This window comes from Sabethes cyaneus, chromosome 1 (assembly GCF_943734655.1).
Source record: "Sabethes cyaneus chromosome 1, idSabCyanKW18_F2, whole genome shotgun sequence".
In the NCBI taxonomy this organism is placed as follows: domain Eukaryota; kingdom Metazoa; phylum Arthropoda; class Insecta; order Diptera; family Culicidae; genus Sabethes; species Sabethes cyaneus.
This window is the reverse complement of record NC_071353.1, coordinates 119150198-119170409: the sequence shown is the minus strand read 5'-3', so window position 1 is coordinate 119170409 and position 20212 is coordinate 119150198. Positions and strand designations below refer to the sequence as shown.

The 20212-nt window shown below is 41.7% G+C and overlaps 1 protein-coding gene and 1 pseudogene across 3 annotated transcripts; one reads left to right on the top strand and one right to left on the bottom strand.

Moving 5' to 3' along the window:
• Positions 1 to 8790: 8790 nt before the first annotated feature.
• LOC128746167 (protein roadkill-like) lies at positions 8791 to 9550 on the top strand (annotated as a pseudogene).
• A 3086-nt stretch (positions 9551 to 12636) lies between these two features.
• LOC128738604 (inhibitor of growth protein 3) lies at positions 12637 to 19855 on the bottom strand. Of its 3 annotated transcripts, none has more exons than XM_053833869.1 (5): positions 19721 to 19855; positions 15424 to 15495; positions 13680 to 14618; positions 13019 to 13440; positions 12637 to 12930 (listed from the first exon to the last, which is right to left on the bottom strand). In XM_053833869.1, the coding sequence occupies exons 1-5, from the start codon at positions 19746 to 19748 to the stop codon at positions 12814 to 12816; spliced, it is 1578 nt and encodes a 525-aa protein (XP_053689844.1). In that variant the 5' UTR covers positions 19749 to 19855; the 3' UTR covers positions 12637 to 12813. The 3 variants fall into 3 exon arrangements, with proteins under 3 accessions (XP_053689844.1, XP_053689862.1, XP_053689854.1); XM_053833887.1 differs by having other exon boundaries at positions 13019 to 13365; XM_053833879.1 differs by lacking the exon at positions 19721 to 19855 and adding an exon at positions 19406 to 19477.
• Positions 19856 to 20212: the final 357 nt, after the last annotated feature.

The window sequence follows — 20212 nt, the reverse complement described above, 5'->3', positions numbered from 1 at the left end:
TTACCGTCCGTCTTCGACCCGGTGATTTTAAGCCCAATCCTGCTAGGCTCCGCTTTCAGTCTAGCACAGATGGCCTTTGTCGTGGCAAAGTTTCTGTCACTTGCTTAGCCACCTGGCAAAGTAATCTGCTTAACCAAGAAGTTTGCTACATTTACTGAGAATCAAACCTCTCTTTTCGAAATCTGATCGTCGGATCACTTTAAGAGCGATGTTGAGAATCATACAGGATAAGCTGTTCTTCAGCAACCTCGCTGCGTCTTGAAGAGACTCAGTTCTATGGACTTTAACAGCTTCTCCCAGCTGAGATTCGAACATACAACGTACCTCAATGCCGGCTGGGAACCAATACCTTTAACTCTATTATTTCCATTTGATTTTTTGTCTGATGAGCAAAGCAAAGCCGTGGGATTAAACGTCCTTTCTAAGACTTGATCATTCTTTATCGAGAGACTTCGCAGCCGGCTATTAGAGTACAGGACAGTTACGGGGCTAGTGCAAAAATCCTACTGACTCCATCTAGCAGCACCGCCTAGCCGAGATTCGAATATACGACGACTGGCTTGTTAGACCAGCATCGTACCTCGAAACCAACTAAAAGCGGCATTTGTTTGATGAAGAACACTCAATTTCAACCAAAATAGTTTTCAACTGAAAATAATTCTCCATTTCCTGAATAAGCTGCTTACGGTTACGCTATGTCAGATTTGTTCTAGTAAACACCCCCAAAGAACTTTTGACTACGCCCGTGGCGTGAAGAGTTCATGTAAATAACGAAGGCAGTCCATACCGATATACCATACCAGGCGTGTCAAAAATTGATTTTTTTCTAGTATGAAAATTCATTCACTTTCACATTTTTTCCAAAAACTATAATTAATCTGCAGTCGACTGATGAAGTGATGACATGAGATGATGAGAACGGACATCCGTCAACAAATAACCGAGATACGACCACTTTTGTGAAATCAGTTCTGGAAATACTGTCAGTAACGTCCTGGTAGGACGAATATCATAATTTTGGCTTTATGCGCCATTTCCACCGAGGTACCCAGAATCTGCTACAGGAATGCCATGGCAAGCTGCGGACCGGGAAAAGCTTCCAGTGTCAGTGGCTCATGAAAGGCTAAAGTTTGATACTCTTATTGATATGGTTTGCATTATATCCTAACCTGGTCAGAAGAATAAATATTGCTTGCACTGATTTCACGGAAATGACCAGGCCATGGCTTGGTTGTTTCTCAACGGACTGGAAATTAATTCTGATGATTTTGGGACAAAATATCCATGATAGAAAAAGATGCAAGCGATGAGAAAATCAGTTTTTGATTTAGGCCCACTTTATTTCACATGATGCCGATGAGACGACATTCTTATGAACTTTTAACTTACATCAATACTAAAAAATCAATTAGCAACCGTACTTAGATAAAGCTGTCAAGTTTGTTATGTACACGATTGTTTAACAATAAGTAGAATATAAAGCGACATCCCAGCAAACAATTTGGTCTATATATCTCGGTTATAACTCAGAGATACGAAATTATATACGCACGAAAAACTTATAGCGTGCAACATAAGAACATATAAGTACCAAAGTGGAGGCAATATACGTGCAAAAATGTTGACAATCATGTATAATTCTATCTTGCATTTCTTACAACAGGTTTTGGAACCCGCAACTTAATACTCCTCAATATACGATTAAGTTATAACTAAATGTTACAATCATCTATACTGCCTTATAATTTACAGCCATGCGATGTATATGACGACACACACAACTGCAAAACAACTTATTGTACACTTCGCTGTATTGAACCTCGGAGTACACAAAATGATTGGTTTGATGGGGAATGCCAACAAGCGGTGGAGGAAAAAAAACTGCTTCGAAAAATTATCTAAATATTGCCACTAGAGAGAACCTGGCCAAATACCGACGAGCTTGGAACCAGTTGACCACGATCCTGAGGAGGAAAAAGCGCCAAAAAGAAGACAGATCGTGAAGAATTAGAACAACTATTCCGAGCTAATGACACGCGCAAGTTTTATGAGAAGGTGAACCAAACTCGGAAACCCGACATGTGTAGGGACGAGGGAGGGAATCTAATCACAAACGAGCGCGAGGTGGTCGACAGGTGGAAGCAGTTCTTCGATGAACACCTCAATGGCGAAGTCACAGAAGAAGGCGGAACGGAAATTAACCTAGGAGCGCCTATGGAAGATAGTAATGTCCTAGCACCTGATCTCCAAGAAATCAAACGATAAATCGGGCTGCTGAAGACCAATAAAGCAGCTGGGAAGGACCGCCTACCGGCAGAGCTTTATAAACATAACGGAGAAACGCTAGCAATGGCTCTACACTGGTTTATTTCGATGATTTGAGAGGAGGAAAAGCTATTGGAGGAATGGATGGAAGTAGTGGTTTGTCCCTACAAAAAGAGTGATCACCGATTCGTGTCACCGATAGCACAAGGTTTCGTAGAGAATTATCAGGCGGGTTTCATGGGGGCTCGCGCAACTATGGACCAAATTTTTACTATCCGATAGATATTGCAGTAATGTCGGGAGTACAACGTGCCCACGCATCACATCTTTATTGATTTCAAAGCAGCATACGATACAGTCGATCGAGACAAGCTATGGCAGATAATGCACGAACATGGTTTTCCGGACAAACTGACGCAACTGATCAGAGCTACATTGAATCGAGTGATGTGTTTCGCACGCATCTCTGGGACACTGTCGGGTCCCTTCGAGACGCGGCGAGGGTTGAGACAAGGTGACGGTTTATCCTGCATGCTGTTCAACATCGCTCTTGAGAGGGTGATCCGACGAGCGGGCATCGAAACGAGAGGCACGATTTTTACCAAGGGTAGCCTACTTCTAGGCTTTGCATATGACTTCAATATCATATCAATATCAATACCAGGAGCTTTGCGACGGCGGAGGCAATCTACGCCAGACTGAAAGCGGAGTCTAGAAATAATTGGGCTAAAAATAACCCTGCAAACAATTTTTTTTGTATATTTCGGTTGTAACTAAGAGATACGAAATCATATCCGCACGAAAAAGTTATATTTTACACCACATAAGAACATGTAAGTACCAAAGTGGAGGCAATATACGTGCATAAAAATAGATAATTCTATCTTGCATTCTATACAATAATTTTTGGAACACGCAACTTTATACTCCTCAATATGCGAATAAGATATAACTAAATGTTACAGTCATCTATAATGCTTTATGATTCACATCCATAAGTTGTATCTGACGACACGCACGACTACAAAACAACTCATTGTACACTTCGCTTTGATCATTACGCAATTCCAATGTAAAATTGACATTAATGTGGACTTTCTATTACGATCTTGTGTTATCTGGGAAATGCGTCGAAGACTAAGTACATGAAAGGAAGAGGCTCAAAGGAAACAAACGCGCGTCTCCCACGGACGGTAACCGTTGACGGCGACGAATTAGAAGTGGTAGAGGAGTAGTGGTGTATTTGAGATCGCTGGTGACCGCGGACAACAACACTAGTAAGGAGATCCAGCGGCCGGCGCATCCAAGCGGAAAATCGGGTCTACTTTGCCCTTCGTAAAACGCTACGATCAGGAAGCATACGCCGCCGCACGAAGCTAACAGTGTACAAAACCCTTATTAACCCGGTAGTTTTTTATGGACTTGAAACCATGACGCTGCTCACGGACGCCCTTGCCGTGTTCGGGCGGAAAGTGCTGCGGACGATGTTTAGCGGAGTACAAACTGAAAGCGGAGAGTGGCGGAGGCCTATGAATCAAGAGCTACAGGCACTGCTTGGAAGACTCCCATCGTACATCTAGCGAAAGTTAGCAGACTACGGTGGGCCGGACACGTCGTAAGGATAATAAGGCGCACGATGGCTCGACCAGGTCGAAAGCGATTTGCGACTTCTGAGACGACTAGGAAATTGGCGACGAGTGGCCCAAGACCGAGTTGAATGGAGACGAGTGCTTGAAACAGCACGAGCCACCCCGGCTCTATGCTGAAGAAGAAGAAAGAATAGAAATATCTCTGAAATCTATTGAGGTGTGAACGTATGCAATGTAACTACTTCGATACATGTTACATACAACGCAAATTACCCAGCTAGCATATTCATATGTATAAAAAAGGTAAAAATCAGTGTTCGCGACAGCGAAAAATACGCTAAAATCCGCCAACGGTATGAAACACGTGCTTTCGAAAATTCGAGAAGCATCTCCAAGCTGCCTGCATCTGCTAGCAACGTACATCGAACATTCTAGGCACTTCTTTCCTATGTCAGCAATGTATTTCGTCGAACCTTCCCGAAGTTGCCCGAGATGACCAGAATGTCGCGCCGTGTAGTATAAATACGGGCGTTTAACAGAATGCAGAGAAGAGAAGTATTTCAACCGTCTTAGAGACAATATCGATTTAACCACCGTGATAGTAACAACAAGCGATAAGAACTAAGTGAAAGTGCCACATTGTGCAAAAGTATAGTTAAATAAAGATAGTGTTAAGTAAAAGTGATCTTTTCCCGACATCCGAAAGAATTCCAGCTTGGCGTCGTCGCTAGTCGTGTTTTGCGTGACCCTTCCATCCTCTCCGGCGTCGCCTCTGGGCTCTACCCTTCGCAGTGGTGTGGCACAAATCCATCCAGCTGTTGTTACCGTGACTTTTGTTCCAACGGCGGTAAGAAGGCACCGCTCACCCATCCGCCTTCACATGTTGGCATTGGTGCCAACAATCAGCATTACGTATAGATATACATGCTAAATAAATCGTATTTCATACGCAAAATTGGCATATCCGTACTATTTTGGAGGCGATATACGTGATTACGAAAAATTTTGAGCGTTACGACTATATAAGTATTTATATACGATAATATCCGATTAAGCGTGAGTTGCTCCGTACTACTCTACGATTTTGGGCTGAAAATCGTATGTATGTCAGTCATTATCATTATATACGACAGAAAATCAACTTGATCCCACTTTATCCAGCTTTAGTTACGATTTCGAGTTTGTTAGGAGATATTTACGATAGTTTTCGTACATTGATATACGAGTTGGTGCTAGCTGGGTAGGTAACCTTTTTACTTGGCTTTTTCAACCAATTAGGAAGCGAGAATTTCTAGTTATACAATGCACCATTATTTTCAATTTTCAATAGCGTGCACATGAAATTCAATAATTTTCTCTACCGGAGTCTATGCGTAGAAGATTTTTCGATCGAATGGCATAAATATCTTTGAAATCTATTCAAAATTAACTGAATTATCAACGTGAAAAAACGTTACCAATGTGTTGACGTCTTTTCCAACCAATCACGAAACAAAGAATTCCCAGTTGGACAACGCTTCATTATTTTCAAATTTTAAATAGTGCGCTCAATGGTTTTCTTTCAATTTGGATTATTAAGTCAATAAAGAAATCAATGATTTACGCAAAAATAGTAGAAATCGGTCGGAAAACCGCTAGTTTTTAGTGGTCAAAAGCTATCATTTCTTCGTGGCACTTGCATTTTTTAATTTTTTGGAATGATACCCTTCCATGGTAAAGACCTTGCCGTAAGACGTAGTCCTATGTTAAGAACCAGAAAATTAGTAATATTTGTAATCTTGTAATCGTAAAGCGATGAATGTTTCAAGATTTTTTAATTTTAGGCAATACCCCAAACTCTAACAGACAATCGGTAGTATTACAAACATTAAAATCTAATGTAATCGATTAATTACGTCTTTTTTTTTCAAAAATTTCCTTCGCTGTCGTGAAAATTGGTTTGGAAACTTTCTCTCTCAATATACCTATATGTTGATGTTTCCTAGGCCCTGAATAAACTTTATTATTACAATGACATTCTGTTGGTCTAATATGAAAAATCAGAAGCTGAGCCCTATGTGCCTTTACAAAATCGTGCCGAAAAAAAACAAATAAATACCTAAATCCAGCATAAGATCACGTTTTCACAACCACAGGGCTAAAGATTGCACGCGGCTAGATGTATGTTTATTTTTCAAGCGGATCAGTCACCACAATGATCTTGTACGACGGCCGCCGGCGTATCCTCTCTCTCACTTTACCGAAAAATGGGTGAAAAACTGCACGGCAAACGTTGTGACACACGATCACCAACACACGTAACACCGTGAACCGTAGTATATTATTCACTCACTTTGGACAGTTTCGAATTTTTCACAATTTGATTGCGCGATATTTTAGGACAAGCAACTTATTGTCTGCCTCTCAATTTGATTGCGTATCAACGGTAATCAACAATAAACAACCCGTTGGCGAAAGCATTTCTTTTTTCTCGACGAGAAAATTCCTGCACGCTCCGTCGGACGGGGCAATTCGCTTCACGGACGCAACGCAGCAAAATAACACTGCGGAAAATTATCTTTTCGATACCGTTTCACTAAACTCACTTATAATTCACGCAGACATGCACACCAGCACCGTCAAGCCACCACAACCCGTCACCGAACCGAACCGATCGAACCGAGTGCCGAAAATTGTCTGAGCAATACTGCCAAAAGTTGCGACGTGTTTAGCTGCCAGATTCGATGTGCAAGCATTGGTGGGACAGTCTCGATCGGAGCATGTTTTTCCGTACCATACCAACCACATCAGTCGCCGAGACTAGCGTCGAGAGTGAATCCGAGAAAGAGAACCATTCTCGCGATTTTCCACACATCCTCGCCTAGCATATCTTGTGTTCTCGTATGTACCATCGCGCGCTACTACTAGGGTATGCTAACAGCTGATGCTGGTTTATATGGGATTGGTAGTGCACGGTGGTAGCCATAGGAAACGTTAGGAAAATTCGCCAACGAGAGAGCAGAAGAGTAGCTGTATGTCGCCTGAAACATGAATGTATGTTTTTTTATGGTAGACATTTCATCACTCACCAGCATGGATAGTGTAGCTACAACATGTTGAAGCACGACTTTTGAAGGGCGTGGAAAACTAACGCTAAGTGGGCAGAAGCAGGCGAGAGGAAAATTTTGTCTGCTTTTGTTTATTCCTTGGTGGGATTCGTTTTGTCTGTCCCACAGTGCAAAACGATTTAAGTATTAAATGAGAATCTTTAAGTAACATATTGTTGGGTCCAGATAATAATATTAATTTACCACCAAGCCAAGCCACGCGTTCCAAAAAGGGTCGCGGCTTAATTTCCAATCGAAAACGAAACAACGAAACAAGGGATTATTATTGATCTCACTTTTCGAAAAACGACTGTGGTGAGTTCGTAAAAGACAGACAGTAGAAGACTAGACTGAAAAACACACCGGTGACTCTATTTTCGTTAAGACTTGGATGGCAAATATTGACACGCAACCTCCCAACCCGTACAAGTGAAATGGAGAAAAGTTAGATAAGCGTTTAATCCGCATCCTGTTTCTTTATTCGAATACCGCACATGTGCACGATCATTTGTGGATGCTGACGGCGCTGCTAAAGTGAAAACGGAAATTGAGAGGAAACGAAAATGGAAATTTGTTAATCATATGATCTGAAAGAAACAGTCGAGTTTCACCGCTTAATTAGTTGTGCTGTGTTGAAGATTACCCTCGAAGCTACTTTTAGAATTTAATCACTTTACAGTTACTTTTACTTAGTCATTGCTTCATTTCCGCCTGTTCGGCGGAACAAGGGTCACTTGACTGACCAGCTTTGTCCTTTAGCGGCATCAATGTCTGTCTGTCGGATGAATGCTAGAATCCGACAGACAGACATTGGTAGTCGCGCTCTATCCTTCTTCGGCTAGGATATTGGTTCAGACACTGTAGTTTCGTCTCTCCCCGGTTCACGATTATCTTCCAAGTTTTATTCTAAATACGCTCCCTCCACGTGCTACGCACTTTGCCGAAAGTAACTGGTCCACTATTTTTCGACAGCTCCACCCGATTCCGAGGTTTGGGAGTCAAGTTCTTCTACGGAAGCCCGTTTTAGGGTCTCAGTATTCTTCAGTCAACGGACATCGTAACAGCATTTCAGCTTGTCGCCATATTTGTAGATTTGACATACAATGCCTCCTTTCAGCCAAGCCACCTTTCTGGTATCGTCTCTATTTCCTAAATCAAGTCGGTTCCCAAGTACAGCACTTTAGCCAGTACCTCTGCAAGGTGTTTTGTTTGTTTTTCAGCCAATCGATTACCTCGACTACCTAAATTCCCTTCCAGAAAATTAAATCTACCGCCGCAGAACGGTACGGACCGGTGCGGAACATGCAAAACTCGGTCTTCTGCGCGAAAAAGTACCAGAAGTGCAGGCGACGACCGTTTGCCTACCCCCAGTCTTCAAGAAGTTGAGAGGAGATCGAATTGGTGAAAAACAGATATCAATGAATTACCGAGAGAGTTACTAAAGTGCAATAATGAACCACTTTCTGGCATTGAGCAAGGCCCGTTGGCCGGCTACTGGCGAACACAATAAGACATCGTCCGGAGAAGAATTCCTCTGCTCAGGCGTACGCGAGTTGAAAAGGTTACTCTTGGAGACAGGAGTTGGATTCCTACTGAACCCAGAGGCACACGCGGCCTTGGTGAAGTGGAAACCGTATACGAAGGAACAATCGTTTGCCAGCTTCAGATCACCGCACTAGTTAGAAACCTTACTGCAATCCAGAACTATGCGCTAACAGATGCATCCAACCTGCACGAGAAAAAGAGTTTATACAGTCAGCAGAACAGCGGGGTTGAAAAAATCCCATAGGGCGTCATTCAACTCCACCTGGGTGACTTTACGCGAAGATTGGCTAAAAAAATGATGTTATGCTCAGATCAAAGTCATTGAGCTCAGTTACTTGTTACCATCAACAATTTCAGCTTCTTTCGGGAAGAACTGGGCGAAGTGCTAGAACCCTCCAAGTTCTCCGCTTGCGCTAAATCTCGGGACGAGGAAAGTAAAGACTACATATCCCTGTACCTACTACTCGTATCCAGTACCAAATCAGAAGTGCAAGCTAAAGTTAAATTTTCAATGTTGAATGCGAAGCGGAAAAAAAGTTACGGATTCCTAACGGGTGTACCGATTCGTGCAGGGTAAAGACTGGGGCTTCAAAAAGCTCATCCAGCGAGATTTTTTGCCGGACGAAGCGAACAGTTTGCTGCCCGAGAACAAGCTTACGATATTCTGTTCTGCGAGACTATTGTAGTCGCAGACAGCGTCAATTTAAAGTGTCAGAATGTAAACTGTCAGAGGATCTGAGAATTCTGTTCAACAATGAGAAGCTTAGAGACGTGACGTTAGCAGTGAGTGGATGGGAGCTCCAGGCACACAAAACAATTCTAGCTGCTCGCAGTCCTGTGTTTGTAACGATGTTTGAGCACGAAATGAATAGAACTCCTCGTGAATAGAACCGCGTAGCAATCACTAACGTTGACCATGAAATGCTTCGGTTTATCTGTACTGGCAAGACACCCAACCTGGATAAAATGGCGGACAATTTACTGGCGGCGGCCGACAAATCGGCTATCGAGAAACTGAAAGTGGCGTGCGAAGAAGCCAGTCCTGTTACTAACCGGACTACCTAACGACGTTCGTGATCATTGGACATAGTCCTTACGACGATCACGAACATTGGTTATTGGAACATAGCCGAAGAAGGAGAAACCGCCGCCACCAATATTTCTCGCCACCTTAGTGGTGTTTACTTACTGATTGTACAGAACAGCTTAAGCGATGAACTGAACATTTTGAACATCCCTGGGAGGACCAGGCCCTCTCAAAAATTTTCACAATTGAAATTTGAAAGCCGGCAAAAAGCAGTATATACTCCCAAAAATATTTCCCTCCGTATTTTTTTTTTTCGAACAAAAACCAAATGAACATCAACAGTTTTGAAGTTGCGAGATTAGTAGCAAGAACTTGGCTAAATACCGACTGACAAGCAAGGAACCAGTTGACCACGATCCTAAGGAGCAAAAAGCGCCAAAAGGAGAAAGAGATCGTGAAGAATTAGAATAATTATTCCGAGCTAATGACACGCGCAAGTTTTACAAGAAGGTGAACCGAAGTCACATGGGCTACCCACGAAACCTGATACGTGTAGGAACGAGGGAGGAAATCTTATCACAAATGAGCGCGAGGTGATTGTCCATTGGAAGCAGTTCTTCAATGAACACCTCAACGGCGAAGTTGCAGAAGGAGGCGGAATGGAAGTTAACCTAGGATTGCCTATGGAAGATAGTAATGTCCCACTACCAGATCTCTACGAAATCAAACGAGAAATCGGGTTGCTGAAGACCAACAAAGCTAAGGGTAAGGACCGTTTACCGGAGTTTTATAAACATGGCCGAGAAACGCAGGCTCTACACTGGGTTATTTCCAACATTTGGGAGGAGGATAAGCTAACGGAAGAATGGATAAAAGAAGAGTGGGTTGTCCCATCTACAAAAAGGGTGATCGAATCGACTGCTGCAACTATCGCGACATAACTCTGGTAAACGCCATCTACAAGGTCCTCTCCCAGATCCTGTTACACCGACTGTCACTATCAATAGCACATGATTTCGGAGGGAATTAGTAGGCAGGTTTCATGGGGGCTCACGCAACTACAGACCAGATTTGTATCATCCGACAGATCTTACAGAAATGTCGGAAGTACAACGTGCGTACGCATCACATCTTTATTAATTTTAAATTTTAATGCGGTATACGATACAGTCGTGACTGACCCGAGCTACATTAGATCGAGTGATGTGTTCCGTGCGTATCTCGGGGACGCTAGAGTTCCTTCGAGACGCTACGAGGGTTGAGACAAGGTGACAGCTGGTTTTTCAACATCGCCCTTGTGGGGGTGATCCAACGAACGGGAACCGAAACAAGAGGCACGATTTTCAAGTTGCAGATGACTTTGATATCACAGCCAGCAACTTCGCGACGGCGAAGGCAATCTTTGCTAGACTGAAAGCGGATTCTAGGAGGATTGATCTAAAAATAAATCCATCAAAGACCAAATGCATGAAAGGAAGAGGCTCAAAGGAAACAAACGCGTGCCTTTCACGGATGGTAACCGTCGATGGCGACAAACTAGAAGTGGTAGATGAGTTCGTGTATTTGGGATCGCTGGTAACCACGGACAACTCTTGTAAGGAGATCCAGCGGCGCATTCGATGAACGCGGCAGAAAATATGGACTGCAAGCGAACGGCAACAAATATCATCGTATCATCACGAAATCGATCCGTGCTGCTTACCGAAAACACCAGGCAATCAAATTTGTATCGTACAGTTCATAAAATCGCCTAAATGTTGAACTCGAAAAAATATTGTTAAATTTTTTTCTAGCAACATTGAATAGAGTCACGCACAATAATCATCGTTGAGCAAATTAGATTTAATGAAGACAGGAGGCCGCGAGTGACTGAGCTCCGATGTCACTTCTTTAGTCAGTTTCTTTAGTTACGATATGTTGCCGATGATGTTCGCTGATGGTCCAGTGTGATTCCAGCTTAACGATGACACCAGTGACATCAATCCGTATGACAGTTACCTGTTAACGGTGATGAGCCCTGCATGTGGTAACTTCTGGGTTAGGGTTGCCAGTGTTCCCAAAAGACACACCTTGAGGAGAGGAATGAACGAGATCTACAGAGAAGCACGCGACAGGAATCCGTAAGGGCAACGAAGAAATGGCAGGCTCAGAGACTAATGGCGACGCAGCTTAGTCAACGATATCCGGACAGTTGACGAGAACCTGTCCTGGCGACCGTCGGCAGTAGAGATTTCCGATTTCATCCCTTTGTTCTCCTGAACCAGCGCGCATGGAGCAATAAGTAAGTTCAGTTCCAAAAATTATTTTGAAAAAAGATCATTTCTTCATTTTCATTTTTCTAGGCTTCGTGCGGGTGAAATTCTGGCAATACACAAGAATTTCAGTAGGCCAACCTCGTGGTTTTTCTTGACCTTTAATAAGTAATTATTGAAACAAAGCTGTTGATAGTTTTCAAACAGAAGATTGGTGATCCAGTCTGTTGTGGTTCAAAGTTTCACCAATACCGGCGATCCACGGGGTTTAGCAGAAGTGGGTCCGAATCCCGTTATAATTGGCTCCACGGCTTGTTTCGATCTGCGAAGCCCCCAGCTTGGGTAAAGAATACTTCTTAAACGTTGCTTCAATGACCGTCCCTTACCTAGGGCCCTATTCTCACAGTCACCTCACCGAAATTTTTTGGGTGAGAGCCCAGTTTGCGATTCTGAGAGTCACCTAGGCTCTGCTCACCTGGGTGACAGTACAAATTAAATGGGGCCTGTAAGGTCAAGTGAGTGTGACTGTGAGAATAGGACGCGAGAGAAGTGAGGTGAGGTAAGGTGACAGTGAGAATAGGGCCCCTAATTTTCTTCTCTTTCTTTCTCACGCCTTGTCCCGTTCTGTTTGGATACTATCAACACCTTTGTTTTATTACTTTCTGTCGATTGCAAAAATCTACCGTTATTGAAATTCAAGAATTTTAGTACTATTCGGCTTTAAAGTGGAATAAGTGTTTGGATAATGCCATTATTTCACTTTTATTGTAACGTCAATGATGATGATAATCGAAACGGAACACATAAAATTTCGGACAATAATTTAAACACACATATTTATATCGTTAATAAATAGCGATGTATTTCTGCTAAATAGAATTTGACTGAAAATAAGTAAACGAAGGTGCCCTCTTTCAATCCACTGAATGTGTATGTATATTCGTCGCGTTATATGCGTGCACACATAGTTACTTCTATATTTTCGATCTGCATAGAGTATGCAGGTTAAATTTCTAAATTTGCGTATCATGCCGGAAATTAAAAACTACCTAATTCTTCCGTGAAGCGCGTCGCTTCATCGAACTGCTACACTGAGGGCAGTACCATTTGCCCTTCGGAGAGGATGTAATGTTCACGCACGGATAATGGAACCATTCGAAGGGGCACTGAAAGTAAATAAACATAGACAGTGGATACTCGTTAGCAAATTGGGTGCAAAATATAACTAACTTCAGAAGGAAACTAAATACTTACGTCTTCATTGTCGCATGCCACCATATCGCCGTACGAAACTTGATTGCAGATGCAGTAGCGCGGCTCGTTCGGATCGTACGTCCACTCACCTTCGGGCGTTTGTTCCACAACCATTCCGTTCTCATTAAGAACCGCTCCAGGCCCAAGCGAAAGTGACAGTCCCAAACCAGCAGCACTCATCGGAGGCGGACCACCACTAGAGCTAGAGCTGGGTGGCCGCGATGTGCCCACACTGGTGGAAGCCACCGAGGGTCCCCCAGGAACCCCAGACAAAAGACTGGATACAACACCACTGCCACCACCAACACCACCACCGCTGCCACCGCTTACGGTCGAATCCAGCAAATCTAGAGACGAGGAGGACAAGTTAGGATTAAGGGCAACAGAGTGCTGCTGCTTTTGATGTGCTTGTAACAGTGTAGCTGTTTGTTTTTGTTTGGTTGTTTCGTGTTTCGATGGAATAATATATGAAAAAGAGAAAACAAAACAGAATATTGATATAAAATAAACCAATTTTATTTGTGTCGTGTGAACTACATTGTCGGGGTCTCTGAAAATAGGTTTAAAAAATTTGTTTGGATGAGGTAAAATATGAATGAAAACTACCGATTGGTTGAACCGAAAAACTGTAATAAGGAAAGACTTTGGAATGGCTACTAACCTGCAGAAGAAGTATTGGTCGAGAGTTTTTTCTTGTGCTGACGTCGTTGGTGATTAGAGAATGCGTTATTAGTTTCACGCTCAACTGCTTGCAGTGCGTTATGCGTCGCTCCTGCTAGTTCTCTGTTGTTGAGCAAATCATGAGGGCCAGTTCCTGTGGCTCCTGCCCCGTGAATGGCTTCGTATGAAGCCTTCAAGCTAGCAGTTCTCCGACCCTGCTGCATTTGTTGAGTTTGAGCGATGGCCTGACTAGCAGCAGCGGCTATTGCGTTACCAGCTCCAAACTGCTGCAGATTATAAGCCACCGAAGCAGCTGCGTTCGGAGTGGTAGATCCGGATGAGGACAACATGTGGTACGGTCCACTGGTGGTTGATCCCAAACCTGGAGTAGTTGGTCGGACCACTGGAGAACTACTATTGACTGTGCTGCTAGCGGCAGGCAGTGCCGGTCTTTTCTCCGGTGGAGGCCCTCCTAGAACCGACATTCCAACGCTATCTCGCCTTTTCTCTGGTTTAACCTTGTATCGATCGACGCGAGCGGCACTAGAACCCGCAATGCCAACAACTCCTCCAACACTGCCACCCGATAAACCGGGCAGCGTATCAAAATAACGGTTTTCCTTCTGATTCAACCCGCCATTGCTAGTGGATGTGTCCAGCTCTAGCGATCGTTTCTCCAAAATCTCCGTAATTCCATTATGATCGGCCTCCAGTTCGCACTTGAATTTGTACAGCTCGCTGTCCAGCCGGCGCAGGTACCGATCCACCAGATCGTACATCTGCCCGGCCAGTTGTACCTTTTCATCCGAGTCCTCCAGCACTCGGTAGTAATCTTTGCGGATCGAATGGAACTCCGAATCGGCCTGTACGCCCGCCAGCTCGCCCCTGCGGCACTGCTGGAACAGCGTGCGGACTCGTTTGTCCAGTGAGTCCATATTGTCTATAAGAAATAAAAATATATGGTCGCTCCATTAGTCCCCAGAAGTGGATTCAGAATAACGAGTAACAGATGCATGAATTCTTTTTTAATTTTGTTATAAGAAATTCAAGCGAGCATTTGATAATTCGCATATGAACATTAATCAAATCGATCATTGGTCGAAACTGGGCGACCATATAAGAATACATTCATTTTTTAATAAAAATATTAAAACTTCAGTAAAAGTGTTACACCCTTCGCATGTCGAAGCATAGGAGACAAATAGGATGCTATTCTTCATTTTGAAAATTACTGCATTATAGACCCCGAAGTTTTTCAAGATAAGATAAGACAAGAAACGACTTTTATATCACTTTCATCATCTTTTCTAACAAGAATTGAATATATTCTTATACCAAATTACTCGAAGTAAGCGGATCGTCACACTTCTGCAGTGCGGTTTACTTTCGTTAAACAGAAACAATCAAAATTGCAAGAAATAAAAGAACTATCTAATTGACGTCCATATCTAGGGAGCAAGGCGATCACTCAGAAAATTTATGAAGACATCTGACTTTGAAACTTTTAATTAATAATCACTGTTTAGCAGTTGTAAAACAGCGTTTTAATGATTACCACGCAATTACTACATTTTTTATTACTCGATTGGTATGAAATCCATCAAAACCCTTTCAGAATTGGTTAAGTTATTAACGTTTAAAATCTTTCATTCTTTCGTGACGCTGGTCTGAATCTAAATTTTGGATTGACAGTCGTAGGACTAGAACGTAGTTCTATGTCAAGAGAAAAATAAATATTTACTCACTTTGTACAGAAAGATCCATCTCGCGCATTTCGGTGAATCGATCCCGAAGCTCCTGGGGCAAATGTTCAATCACTGAAAACAAACCAAGAAAATAGTTGTAATTAATATCACCACTGCACTATCCAGTTTGTAGAACGATCGCGAAGTTATCCTAGAGAACTATACTCAAAAAAATCTTTCCTCAAAAAATCCAACTCCAAAAAGTAGAAATGTCTAGAAACAATTGTTCATCGCTTGTTACTACTTATCCCCATTTTTCAGAGAGTTTTCGAACTCCGGCGACCTGTTGTTGTGCTTCATCTGTCGGAACAACCACTAACCAGAATAAATAATCGGAGAAAACGGTGGATGCCAGGCTTGGCATACACTTTTTGCTTTGATTTTGCTCTTTTGATTACTGCTCCTCAGCCAAGCAGAATTAGAAAAAGTGATGTATGGGACGTTTGTAGAATTCTTCATGTCCGAGCTTCACTAACGATATATTAAGCTCTTTTACAATTCAGCAGTAAAATGTGAAGTTTACTTGCAGATCAGAATGCGTGTGCTGATACCGCTTGTGCATTTTGACATAGCACTACGTCTTTGTTTACTATAGCGTATGCCTTGTAATTTTTTTCTCGCTGAGGTATATGGTAGGTATAGACGGTTCGAGGCCTGTTCCCGGCGGTAGTGTGACACTGTAGTGTTGTATTAACAGATATCAAAGATAGAAATAAATAAATAAATAAATAAAAAACAACTGATGTATCAATATACGATCGTATTTAGAAATTTCGTTTGCACACTTTTTGCGACAGAAACACGGAGAAAGTTTTGGTGGGTGAGACATACGACGGTTTTTCGCTACAGCAGCTTTACGCTGTTCCTTTTTAGTTGATTTGCTTAGCTTTTCGCGGTGCTTCTCGCTGAAGTAGCTATCTTTCGAGCCAAGGGCTGTCTTGCTCAATCTTTCCGAAAGCTTATTGGTTTCAAGTGAATCATCCAAGCCCAAGGTATCGCGTGGTTCGTAGCTACAGAAATACTTCTCCTGTATAGTGCTGGCATCAAATACAGCGAAATCGTCTTCATCACTATCACCACTACTGAAAACTTTAATTGCATCTAATGCAGACATATTTGCCAAAATCAGGAGTTCACATCCCAAAAAAACTATATGAGTCCCATTTTCTTCGATTAAAATTTTCTATTCTAAAAGATTAGAATGATTATTGAATCTCAGGCCAATGATTAAATTATGATGTGAAGTAAATAGTCATTAATATTTACTTCACATCTTAACTAAATCATTGCAACTGTGGAGTCATTAATATTATATTTTGGTGTTAATGTTGAGGCCAATAGTAATGATTGTCCGAGTTTACAGCACCAAAATGACACACCTCTTCGAAATTAACTGTCCAATGAAAAATTAATAACAACTAGAGTCGGCTCATAAATAATTTGTATACCCAATTTTCCCAAACAAATATAGCAAAACGAAACAAACAAAACGCAAGAGATTTTGTTGTAAAAAATTTGGTATTTATAACACATTCTATTACATATAAATTTATTTTCGTTTGACCGGGAAACTATCTTTGATACAAGTTCATCAGGAAAACTTGACATAGAGTCAAGAACCAATATCGCCTCGATTCCACAGAAACATCCCAATCGATCTGTGTTATAGCATATGTTATATTCTGTTCGGAGCGAAACTTCTGTTCGGATCCAAGTTCGATCAATATGTAGAATAGAGGCGAATAAAACGGCCAATTGATTTAAATTTATGGTAACCCAAGTAGCATGTTTGTTGAATTACAGCTTATCAAGCAGTTGTTCCGCGAGAATTGGCTGTACAATAGTTTAATAAGCTATTATACAACAAAAATTTAACTAGGGAAGTTCATGGAAATACACTGCCGTGGATCCCATTTATATAGGAAAAGGAAACTCTATAGAAGATGGGACTGCTATACAATTCAGGGCAGTACAAGTTAACTCAGTCATTTTTCAATGGATTTGAGATATTTGCATCAATCGAACAGAAATTTTTCTAAGCATTCGCCTCGATTCTACATTCCGATCGGACCCGTTCCGACCGACGTGTGTTATAAGATACGCTGTATTCTGATCGGATCCGGATCCGATCGGTATTTAGAATAGAGGTGATTGATTGTAACAAATGTAATAGAAATTTGTCAAATCACTATTGTAATAACCATGAATGTCAATCACTGTCAAGAATTAACTAACCAACCAATCACATATAAGTATGATTTTGTTTCCCAGGCCCGCGATGGCAAGTTTATACAGTTGTTAATTGAACAATCTCGACATTTTTTCGTGTGAATCGACTTGTAGAATTTCTGATAGAATGATGCAAAAATCCGACAAGAAACAGATTATTTATAAGTGTTCAAAACATGACCACATTTAAGATTTGGTTTCTATACACCCTTATTTTCCCTTAAGGCTCAGTTCTACTTCAAAAATAATACTCTTCTCAGCAAAATCCAACCTTGCTTCACTACATCGGGAAAGCTAACATAAAATGCTTTTCAATTAGAAAGTAAGGCGCATGCGGTGAACAGCCATGCCTTCGAAATTCTTGTAAAAGTAAATTTTGGCATTCAGGAAAGTTCCACAGCTTTTCGAAATTACAAAATAACATATTACAAGCAACAAGTTTACCTACAGTGATACAAACGCGTATTCGTACACCAACATGCAGAATTCCTCTTTCTACATTTGAAAGTTTGACAAAAGTTTAAGGAACATGTTATTTAGGTAAAATCACAGTGTCAAATGTTGGAAGCAGGCTTGGCATACACTTTTCGCTTCGATTTTGCTCTTTTGATTACTGCACCTCAGCGAAACAGAATTTGAAAAAGTGGTGTATGGGGCATTTGTAGAGCTGGTAATTATCTATAATATTGCTGAAGTAAAGCTTTATCTTTAGTATTTACGCCGCTATAGGGCTGCATTGCCGTTGGTAGCCAAAAGAGCGCTCTTTTTGCTACCAACGGGGTAGCAGCCTTACAGCGTCACAAATACAAAAGATAGAGCTTTACTTTCTTCAGCAATATTATAGAGCGCTACCAGCTCTATAAATGTTCCATACATCACTTTTTCAAATTCTGCTTCGCTGAGGTGCAGTAATCAAAAGAGCAAAATCGAAGCGAAAAGTGTATGCCAAGCCTGGTTGGAAGGAAAAATGGTTTTTGTCAGAAAAAAATTATAAATTAGCGCACGCAAAAATCCACTCAAATTCATATTTAAACAGGACTCGAATTAACAGTTTTGATTTCGCAGATGTGGCCTAATTTCGAGCATTAGTATTTAGTATGGAATCTCTTGCTCATTACAACTGCCTTTAGTCATTTTGGAATTCTGTCAGAGTTTTTTCGTGTATTTGGTGGAATTTTTGTCCCATTGGTCCATCAAGTGCTTTCTAAGATCGTTTTTGCTAGAAATCTGATGGTTTCTAACTGTTTTGTCGAGATATTTCCCAAGGTTTCCATTGGGATTGATGTCTAGAGATTATGGTGGAGTATATCAATAACTTTCGAGCAGTTGTAAAGTAACCATGTGCATACCTTTAGTGCTTTGCGCCATTGTTTTGATAAAACTTAAACCTTTGACTAAATCCCATTTTGATGGCACTTGGCCAACGAATTTTGCATTAAAATGTCCAAATTGACATCTTGATCCACTATGCCATCGATGAAGACTAAACTGCCAACACATTCAGCATAGAGCCACCCCCTTACCATCACTCCACCACCCCGTCGTGCTTTACCGTTGCAATCAGATTTTTACATTTAGTTCTTCTTTTGGTTTTCTCCATACAAAACGATGACCGTCTGAGCCAAACATCTTCCCAGTAAGATATTATTTTTGCAGATGAAATCCAAATTTAACATCTTTGACTTAAATGGTCGTCGAATACGAGTTTGTACATAGTGTGTATATCAATTATTGATGGCGCTAAATTGATTACCTATGGTGGTTTAATCATTAACAGTGACGAATGTTTAAAACATCTTAGGTAAACAAGCACTGTTATTGGTTATTGGAGGGAAAAATGTAGGAATTTTACTGGTAAAAATAATTTGAATACTACGAGTACTGAATCACATTGCGTTTGAATTTTCCCGCCCAACTGCTGTGCACACCAGCGAACGCACTCCTCACGAATCAATCACCACCACGACAGACCGACGTTTCCCGTAGGGTTCACAGCTCGCTCGAAGTTTGCCGTCGCAGAAACCCAGCAGCAAATCACTTAATTCGACAGTATACAGTTCATACTTACTTTCAAGGTAATCCTCCAGATACAGCATCTTGCGGCAACAGTACAGCACCTTCTACCAGTGGAATCAGACTAAAAGCAGCACTATTTCGTACAGCAAAAGCGAAAAACTATCACTTGAACCGCTCGCTTGGGTGTGTTGTTTTGATTTGAGTTTTCTCTTCGCACTGTTGACAGCTTTAGGACAGCAGTTAGGCAGCGTGAACACGCTCCAATCGTGGTAGGTAAAGCAAAGGTTCGTGTCATGGCTAAAGTGATTACCTACGAGTTTTTTTTTACGTATTTGCAGATGCGCCGTCGAGAAATACAGAATTTTAGCTTAAAATTAAGCGACCTAAAAGAATATGAGGAAGCTAAAAAGGAACGGCTAGCGCGAACAAATGAGGACTCATCCGGAAGTGCTTCAGCTGCAACGACGACGGCTGTCGATAGCGATCCTATGAAGACGCCAGATGCCGTGGTGGGTACTCCAATACCGAAACTGAACGTGCCCAA

What these genes read in the sequence shown, in the direction of transcription:
- LOC128738604 (XM_053833869.1), bottom strand. Translation starts at nt 19,748, where the DNA reads ATGCTGTATCTGGAGGATTACCTTGAAA. An exon ending in TCTGGAGGATTACCTTGAAA is followed by an intron (nt 15,496 to 19,720) that starts GTAAGTATGAAC and finishes GTTTGTTTTCAG; the next exon opens with TGATTGAACATTTGCCCCAG. An exon ending in GACCAATACTTCTTCTGCAG is followed by an intron (nt 13,441 to 13,679) that starts GTTAGTAGCCAT and finishes AAAAACAAACAG; the next exon opens with CTACACTGTTACAAGCACAT.